This window comes from Python bivittatus, unplaced genomic scaffold (assembly GCF_059951505.1).
Source record: "Python bivittatus isolate LINGU-HERP-01145 unplaced genomic scaffold, Pbiv_v1 ctg000360_np1212, whole genome shotgun sequence".
NCBI classification, from domain to species: Eukaryota; Metazoa; Chordata; class Lepidosauria; order Squamata; family Pythonidae; genus Python; species Python bivittatus.
The window spans coordinates 1,013,777-1,024,045 of record NW_028277069.1 but is presented as its reverse complement, the minus strand read 5'-3'; the positions used below and the strand labels follow the sequence as shown (position 1 = coordinate 1,024,045).

General features: G+C 36.6%; 2 protein-coding genes across 2 annotated transcripts; both read right to left on the bottom strand.

The window, feature by feature from the left end:
- Positions 1-718: 718 nt before the first annotated feature.
- LOC148215407 (vomeronasal type-2 receptor 26-like) lies at positions 719-1,618 on the bottom strand. Its single transcript, XM_088143680.1, has one exon. It carries the CDS (start codon positions 1,616-1,618, stop codon positions 719-721), a length of 900 nt encoding a protein of 299 aa, XP_087999806.1.
- Positions 1,619-5,757: 4,139 nt separating this feature from the next.
- Positions 5,758-8,622, bottom strand: LOC148215406 (vomeronasal type-2 receptor 26-like; the record flags this gene model as incomplete). The annotated part of the gene is made up of 4 exons (XM_088143679.1): positions 5,758-5,819; positions 6,019-6,916; positions 7,106-7,397; positions 8,414-8,622. Coding segments are annotated over 4 exons (1,461 nt in total), but the record flags the coding sequence as incomplete, so codon positions are not given.
- Positions 8,623-10,269: the final 1,647 nt, after the last annotated feature.

The following is a 10,269-nucleotide window of genomic DNA, read 5'->3' as shown; positions in this document are numbered from 1 at the left end:
CTTAGTTGATTTGGTGAGTGTCCTCTTCCTCTCTCACCACTCCATGTGTGTCCCTCCCAAAGCTGTGTGCTTGGTGCAAAAGGATGACCATCCCAGATAAAAGGTGATCACTGATCTTTGGTCAAAGCTATATAGTAGATGCACTCCTCTGCTAGAACCTCCAAACAAGTGCAAGGTCCATATTTTATTTCTTACTAATGATTACAGAATTCTCTACCAAAAACTATGGATTTGGCATAAAAAGTTTAAAACTTTTCAGGTTATTCAATCAATTGGAATAATTCTTCTATATTTCTCAAAGAATCTAAGGCACCTATGAAAATGCTCGTGGACTATAATATAGCTTGAAATTCTTTAAAGAGCTTGGAATAATTCCTAATAATATCCTAGGGAAATCTCTATGATAGTTGTTAAAATGAACATTACTGCTAGAAGCAAATCCATCTCAATGCCTGTCACTCTGGGGTAAATACAAACAAGTACACTCACTTAGACATATACTGTACATGCAGAAATCTGTCTCTCCCCCACCTTATCACCATAATCCAATAATAAAAATATTCATGCAATTTCTCATTTCTTTCCCTGTGAAACACACTTCTTTTTACACTTTATTCTCAATAATCAATTCAAAGAGTCCATTAATTTATCTTGTAATATCTGCGTTATATAATTCTTCCAGCTCAACAATATAATGAGATAAAGAATAGGAGATTACTTAAACATTCCTTCTTATCAGTTGTTCCTTGTTGTTTAAGTCAGGCCTCAATACAATAATGTAACACTTGGGGAAAAAGATACGTCCCAGGAGCCCGGCACTAGAGCACAAGATGGAGAAGATCTCCACAGCCACCATGGCTTTTCCCCTGGTGCTCAAGTACGTTGGAACAAAGGAGATCCACACACTGCAGAAGGCCAACATGCTGAAGGTGATGAACTTGGCTTCATTGAAGCTGTCAGGCAGTTTACGAGCCTGGAAAGCCACAATGAAGCTGGCAAAGGCAAGGAGCGCCATATAGCTCAGGACACAATAAAACATAAAGGCTGATCCTTCATTGCATTGCAGAATCATTTCTTCAGTGACTGAGTGCATGTCTAACTCTGGGAATGGGGGAGAGGTTGACAACCACACCATGCAGATACTTGCTTGGAGGAGAGAGCAGAAAAGGACAATAGAAATGGCCAGTCTTTTCCCCACCCATGTCCTCATCCGAGATCCTGGCTTGGTGGCCATGAAGGCAAGAGAAACAAGGATGGTTTTGGCCAACACACAGGAAATGGACACTGAGAAGATGAGACCAAATGCAGGTTGTCTGAGGAGACAGGTCACTCCCCCAGGTTGTCCAAGAAAGAGCAAAGGGCAGAGGAAGCAGAGCAGAAGAGAGACAAGGAGAGTGTACGTAAGGTCCTGGTTGTTGGCTTTGGTGATGGGACTGTCTTTATGCTTAATAAAAGTTCCCAGCACCCATGTTGTAATGAGGGAGAAAACAGCAGCAACACAAGCTAAACTATATCCTAAAGGTTCTTCATAAGACAGGAAGTTTATGCTTTTCAGGAGACATCCATTTTTTTCTTGGTTTGCATATTGATTTTCTGGACATTGGAAGCAAGCTACCATATCTGAAATTGAAAATTTCAAAACAAAACAAAACAAAAAACAAAACAAAACATGTCAATGTGGATTTATGACTAAATAAACTGGCCATTTGCAGGCCATCATTAATATTGATTTTAATATCCATCTTACTGTAGATCTGTATAAATATCTATGTGATTGTCTTCCCAACCAAACAACTTTGGTTCCATGTGGAATGGAATATTATTTTGAGTCCATAAATCTAAATATAATTCAACCCTAGAGACTAATCCCATGTGTTTGTTTTTTTCCATAAAGTCTGTTTGTTTTTTATACAAGTAAGGCATACTTTGTCTTAATATGTTAATTTCATTTAATCCTCTGCATATTAATAATTCATTATAGCTTTACCTTTACAAAGAATAAGTTTATTTTTTTCATATCTTCATTCTGATGAAACATGGATTGTGCTTAAAGTTACCTTGAACATATCCAGAATTAAGTTCATTATCATATGAATTACAAACCATTCAACCATAGATTCCTACTCTCATAATATCATTATTATATTCGTTCTTGTCGTTCAGTTTGGGTCAATAAAAAAGTTATATTTTTATTTAAAATAAATATTTTGAAAAAAAAATTAGAAAAATGCAGGATATCTTATTACTGATGAGAAAGGGGAAATTGTGGAAAAGAATGATATGATTCGACTTTCCACAAAAACTCCATAGGAAGAATAAATCTGATGCTGCAACTGCTGAAATCTGTGTTGTTTTCTTTGAAGAAGGTAATGCTCTTCAATTTTTTCTTTAACTTTCTGTGTAATTCCATATGTTGTAAAATGATTTTATATTTGAACCAGGGAGTAGTCTTTCTGACCTATGAATCACCTCTTCATCCTGGAATAAATTAAAATATATGCAAGGTCCTATGTCAGGAATTTGCTGACCTTCCTGAATATTCTGTCTTATTGTCTTTTTAGTATCCCATTGATCCCATAACTCTGTTAAGTGTTAGGAGAGTTATTAATACCTAGCTTTTAAAAAAAACCTAGGTGGGTCTAGGAAACATTAGAACCCTCCCCTTGGCCTGTGGTTGGGTTCTGACTAGCTTTGTTTCTTTTTTAGTAATTTTTATTATGATATTATAATAACATTATTACATTTTAACCCTCTTACTTCAGAATAGAATGTAAGCTCTTAGATTGCTCCTGGACTGGAATCTCACATATGCCAACTAAATAACAACAATGGTTTTCTTGTTCTGCATGGCACTAATAAACCAGAAGAGTTATTTTATTTTATGCCCATATGTTCAATCCCTGACTTGTTTATCTCACTCAGTTTCCTGAGAAGGATGGAAAGACAAGAAAGTTAAGTAATGAAAGAATATCCATAGTTCTGCCTGTTATTGATTTTTATAGTTACAAATATCTAATATCTAGATTTTTATCTTCTGGAAAAGATAAGAAAGAAAGAAAGAAAGAAAGAAAGAAAGAAAGAAAGAAAGAAAGAAAGAAAGAAAGAAAGAAAGAAAGAAAGAAAGAAAGAAAGAAAGAAAGGAAGGAAGGAAGGAAGGAAGGAAGGAAGGAAGGAAGGAAGGAAGGGAGGGAGGGAGGGAGGGAGGGAGGGAGGGAGGGAGGGAGGAAGGAAGGAAGGAAGGAAGGAAGGAAGGAAGGAAGGAACGAAGGAAGGAAGGAAGGAAGGAATACTGTCTTGATCATGAGCTGAATAATCAAAACCTATTTTGCTTTGGTAATTGGATTCCAGAGATTTTCTCCAACAATGTTACTATTCCCTTTTTTAAAATAATAATAAAATGAAATCCATGCAAGAGGAGAGCCAAGCAGTTCTATGGAAATAGAAGTAATTGTGGATTTTTCTAAGCTGAAAAAATGATGCAGAAATGGAAAATGAAATTGAATGAGGACAATATGAAGCTGAGGAAAATGGAAATTTATCGTAGAAATTTATCCAAAGTAGGTTTTTAGTTTCTTTTGTAAGATTTTTATTACTGTTAAACTGAACATTTGACCTTCCTCTGTAATACTTATTTTTCGTGATTCTCTGAAGTTCTCATTTACTAATGAAATTTTAGAACTGCTCATATTATGGGATTCTCCACCACCATTCCTTTCTAATTCAAATATCTCCAAATCCATACTGGATCCACTCTTTCTTCTGCTATCTGTAACATCTGTTGATAGAAACATTGTTACATTTCAAGTTCATTAGGGATTTTGCCGGGCTTGTGGCTTGACAAATTTTAATTTTGATTTTAAAAAAGCTCCCAATGTAAAAACATGCTTCATCCAAAGTAGTTTTCAATTTATTTGCTTATGCTAATATGTAACACCCTTTCTTTTGGCCCTATAGTTATTGAATAATGAATCAATCGGATTCCTTTATATCTCCATTCATTTCACAAATAAAACTTCATGAACACACAACCTCAGCAACATGTTTTATACAAGAACCCAAGATAAATAAATATATATATAGAAACATCTTTACAACAAGTGAGTTCTAAATGTAAATCAGGATTAAATATCAATGGTATATGTATAACAAGAAAATCAGAGGCTTCTGCAATTTACCTGTCTCATTAGATATCTTCCCTTCTGGGCATGGAACACAGTCATAGCAGCAAAACTTTTTCCCTTCATTCTTCCTCTTCTGATAACCAGGATGACAATATTCATTGCACAGAGAAATGGGAAGGACCTATAGATTGTATTGAAGAGTTGGTTGTTGAGGATTTAATAATCTGCATATCTAAGTCAAATCATTCAAGTAAATCAAGTGACTTTTAAATCAAGTGTTCCACTGACAATAAAATGTGAACTACTCCTAACAGAAAAAGATTGTCCTATAAAAGGCCATGTGAAACAGTTCAACCCTGAGTCATATCTGCATTTTAATTTGGAGATAAAATCCAATGCTCTTCAGATATGCAATCTATTTGGATATTTTTATTAGAACTGATTTGAATATCCAGTTTCAGAACTGCATTCAAATGGGGATTTTAGCCCGTTTATGGATTGAGTTCAAATATTTTATTACAAGAGATGATCAGTCACGTTTCCTTTAAATCACAGCTTTGATGAAGCTTCACAGCGCCCAGGTGAAGAACTTCTTTAGATTAATGTGTGGAACTTGTTTGTTTTCCAATTTCACTTCAATACTTGAGGGAAGTATAGTATGTATTAAACACAGGATTAGACTAGGTTGTATCTAGCTTTTAACATTCTTAGTGGGATGAACTCCATTTTTGGTTTTGCTAAGTCTTATGTGTTTGCATTAAAGAGAAAACTAAATTTCATTCCTAATGAACCCATCTGAAATGGTCAATCCATGTCCTTGTAGGCATACCTCATTGAACCATCTGTGCCAAATAATCATGTCATCATTTATGGCAAATTCCTTTCCTTTTGGAGCATCAGAATCCACCCTTCCAACTTTCAATCTCTGGAATGAGGAATTTGGAAAGATGACAAGGTTGATGAAGTCGAATACACCTTCTCTTTCCTTTGGATCATGAAAGGACAATTTGTCTCCTTCAGAATTATTGAATGACATACTCTGAAGAAATTGGTGGAGCTACATTATTGGGAATAAAACCAAGGAAATTGAGGGGAAAAGAATGGAGAATAAGAAGCTAATGTATGCATTTTTTCTTATTGTAAATATACTTTCATTCAACTATGGAAATGCAGAAGCTCTATCTCCACAACTTCCTGGTGACACATTTGTTGTGTTCAATAGAGTTGTTAATAGAAGAAACAAATATTTTCCCCTGGATAGTTGGCAAAATGTGGAGTCCTTGGTACACTCTGAGCTTAATGGTTTGCTTGCAGATGTTTCATTACCCAACTAGGGTAATCACTGCCTGACATTGTTATTTAATTGGGTAATGAAACATCTACAAGCAAATAACCAAGCTCAAAGAATACCAAGGACTCCACAGTTCAACCCTGAGCTATATATATTCTCTTCTATTGGCATTGTCAAAATACCAGATAACTCCCATTTCCTTCACATTGCCCAATGAAGCAGGAAGCCAGCTGGGAATGCTAGACCATCTCTCATCTGCTCCTAGATTTATCACTAAACCTCAGATATGGAGCTAACCTCTTTCTTGTGGTCTTCCCCTCATTCTCTACTTTAAGAAAAATATTTTCATTTTGTGTTGTTCTGGGCAAGAGCTGAAAGGTAGCTAACAGGGCAAATTTGGATTTTTCCTAATGAAAAAGAAACAACCATTACAGCTTTAAAACCACAAGGGTTTCTAAACCAAAACTTTAATATTATGCACAACCTATAAGGGTGATTGAAATAAAGGTATCCATAAAGATATTGATGTATGATCAAAGGTATCAATTAAACAGTAATCGCTTGACAGTCTGAACAACATTTTCTCATTTTGAATGAAGCTATTACCCGAAATTATAAGTATGTGTAGTGGACATATCACCTGCCAAGGTTGTACATCTTCATATTTTGATTTTTTGTGTCTCACTGAACTTCTGTGGTTGGATATGAGTAAGGAGAGAGCATGCAAAGTTTGAGCCATGACATAGACAGCTTTATAGATGGCGTAGCTATGCCTAGTCATCTGCATCTCAAAAAGAGGCCCAGGTAGGTTCTCCAGCCTTTCTTCTAGGGTACATGTGCCATTGTCCAGTACTGACTCTGGATGAACTAGAAAGATACAATCAAATGCTTGTGCCCAGAAATCCTTAAAAAATCCATCTTCTTGAATACCAGGAGGCTGTACACTCTGAAGATATTCCTGAAACCCTAAAACTGCTTTTGAATGAATGGTAAAGGAAATGGCACCATTGTACACCTGACGTTCCCATGTTCTTTGTACTGAAGTTAATAAATAATCAATCTGGGCAGTCATAATCCACACTTTTCCCAATGAAGTATTTTTCTTATATCCATAATCATGCAGAAATATAATAGCTGTCACCCATGAAATGGTCAACGATTCTCCATAAATGATGTATGCATTGATTTTTGTGTCAGTCAAGATGCCATAAACATTTATTGCTTTCTCCCACATTTGATGCATCTTATCCCAATGGGTGAAATTTGGAATTCTTTCTGTCACAGCTGAGCAGATCTGGTGCTGGGAAAAAAGCAGTTCCACGGTCTGCAGGAAACGTTCTCCATTCCTGTTATCAGTAGTAAAGATCCCAACCCACATCCACCCAAAATGTTGAAGAAGTTGGATAATCCCAATGTACTGAGAGGATTCATTTGGGACAATGGAATAATAGGAGAACATCTCAGCATTATAACTATCCCGAGGGGCAAATGAACCATAAGTCAGCTAAAAGAAATAACACATTTTGTATAAACCTATTACCAGTAGTATAGTTCCCTTCTTTTTCCTATTCATGAAAGCAATATTTTGTAAGGTCATTCAGCTAAGTGGTCATTTCTGTGATTAACATCAATCACTATTTTCCAAAAGGGAGGAAAAGGATAACTGACTTATCTCCATTCTCCAAATGCCTACCTGTGGAATCTTGTATAAACCTACAATGTCTGCCATATAGGATGAAATTTCAGAGCTGAGCCCCCCAATAATGGCTATGAGGCTTTTCCTGGTGTCACATTTGTAGTTGGGGAGAAATTGCTGTGATTTGAAGAGCAGGTCCAGAGTGGTCCGATAGGTCATCATTGCACGATAGTAGCTGTCATGGATATGGAACCCAAGCGTGAAATTGGGCAAGATTTGTAGATTCTCATTGATCTCCTTCACAGCAAAGACCAAGGAAAGGACATGCTGGTAGAATTTTGTTAGCACTCTGTGAATACAATGATTTCACTTTTTCAGAAGTTAACTTTAGAGAAGATTTTGTGATCTGAGCAATAGTCATTGCAATGACCGATTTAAATATATCAAAATCCCCCCCCCCCATTTCAGGCAGGGGTATTCCATCTCAGTTGAGAACTCTTCTGCCACACTGAAATGTTTTCTGTGATTGGCATGGTTGCAGAATGAGTCAATCTATAGCCAGTTCCCACTAACAAAAATATCCTCCTATTTCAAATATGTGTGTGTGTGTGTGTGTGTGTGTGTGTGTGTTCATTCTTCATTCTTCATTCTTTCCTACCAATTTATAGTAAGATCTTATAAGGAGATAATAACCTGCACTTTTCTTGTGGGCTTAATTGTCGGGGTAGCGCATACACCACGTTGTGGCGTTCTGTGTGCGATGCAACAAACCTAAACAGCCCACAGTCTATTGTAGCAAAACTATACACAGACCTTTACTGTACAATATTTACAAACAGTCTACAGAACTTACAACTGTTCACCAACCAGTACTCCAATGCCCAGCACTCCAACACTCTACAACAAACACCCATGATGCATTGGGCTATATGCCTTGGCTTGTGCTGTGTCATGTACCTGCCACACCCTACAGGTGTGAGCACTTGGTATCCTGAGCTAGCAGAGCTGATGATATAGGCAGCTCAGCTGTGTTCTGTCATTCCCATTCACACAAACACACACACAAACCAAAAACAAAAATTCCTACTCCAGGGTATACCCTGACATTAATGTTATATAAAAGCCCATGATATTCCTTTCTAGCACCCTGCCACTGCTATCAACTGGGCTACCTGGTCTAATTTTGCACACTTGACATACAGAATTTTCATTCATTAAAAATGATATGGAATTCTGGACACTAAGTAATACCCTCAGAGAAAAAGAGTTCTCGTTATTCAAGAAAACAATCCACTTTTCCCTATTTCTCTCCACTTCTTGAAACTTTCCTAACTGCCACAGAGGGGAGAGATAGAAAATCCATACTCTGGAAATCCAAAAAACTCTTGAGAAGGATGCTCCTGAAATGAAACTTCATTAAAATGGTAATGTATCAGAGAAACCATCCCGCCGAGAAGGAAGTCCCCTTCCTGGTACCACTCATACCGAGCAGGGATGGGATCACCTGCATGACATGCCAGACAGTTCACTCTGACTAGTGGGATCATGAGAAGAAGAAGAAGAAGAAGAAGAAGAAGAAGAAGAAGAAGAAGAAGAAGAAGAAGAAGAAGAAGAAGAAGAAGAAGAAGAAGAAGAAGAAGAAGAAGAAGAAGAAGAAGAAGAAGAAGAAGAAACATCTGGGCAGCAAAAAGTCTTCTGAACTTTGGGTGGCTCTGATTTCATTGCAATCAGAATCCTGCATTAGCAAAGAACGGTCAGACTAAATACACCTCTTAAGAGCTTGGCTACTCCTTACATATAAGAAGTAGATAGATAGATAGATAGATAGATAGATAGATAGATAGATAGATAGATAGATAGATAGATAGATAGATAGATAGATAGATAGATAGATAGATGTCCTTTATTCAAATTGCCGAAATCAAGCTAACATTGTGCTCAAAGGATTGCACCCTGGTACTGTGGCAAACCATGTTTTGAAGCAAAAGAAAATGAAGACTCCCATCTACCCTTTCCAGTTCTTACTCTTACTACCAACTCTCCACGGGACAAAGTCTTTATATGCTTTTTCATTCTCACTGATAGATTGTATGTCTCTGTTGGCTTCTTTGTATGTTTACATCTTTGACCAAGTGAGTAAATTGCAGTCACTGGAATAGTTCTAGTGGAGACATAATTAATTTGCTCTGAATGTTGTCTATCATTAAAAAAAATGATGTAATAAGTAGAGAAGTAGTAAAGATTAGATGTGTTTTCATAATTGTTCGGGCACTGTAGTTTCTCCCAGAATCCCTCTTCACTTGTTCAAAGTTCAGCCATTGTCTAATTTTCAAACAGATTGCCTCGATAAATTCAGTGTTTAAACTAATAAACCTAGAAGCATACAAACTTATTTCCAGATGTAGTAAAATTCATGCTTCAGTGGGGTTATTTCCCAATATTTCCTGTAGACAGCTGAATGTTTTAGGTGGGACTGTAGGGTTTCTCACATGAATAACAGGATGTAGCTCTGTGGACAAGGATCTTCCTCCTCTAAAGAAAGGAGTTGTTTGTTGAATTCTTTGTTGTTGAATAAAAATAATATATAAACAAACAAATCCTCTTCATAAGTCAGAAGTGGGGATATCAACAGCAATAACCAGAACAAAAACAGAGAGCGACACACACACACACACACACACACACACACACAGAGAGAGAGAGAGAGAGAGAGAGAGAGAGAGAGAGAAGGGATATAATGGTATTCTAATACCTCAACTAGCATTATTAAAATAAATATTTATTAATTCTACTTCTCTTTAATGTATTTGGATCTTTTTATTGGTTTCATCTGACAATCAAAGGAGTTTTCAGTAATAAGATGACTGCAGTTGAACACAAACTGTTGCTACATGGTGATGAAATTTTATTTCATTAGGATGATTTTTAGATTTCTCCAACAAATAGTTATGAATTTAATAAAACATCTATATACTACTAAAATTCTTGTGTTTATCTCCTTGTGCCCTCACGTTAGCCCAAACAAATTGAGGTTTCAAGGGATCTAAAACCCAATAACTTAAGGAATGCGTAAAAAATTCCACAATTATTCTTGTGGAATTGAAATTTCCAGGATATTCAGACTGCTTTTATTTGCAAAGTTGTGGCCGTTTCATGGTCCCCACAGTCACGTGATTGTGATTCTGATTCCCGATGCTCCCTGCCGGCTTCCCACATGCAAA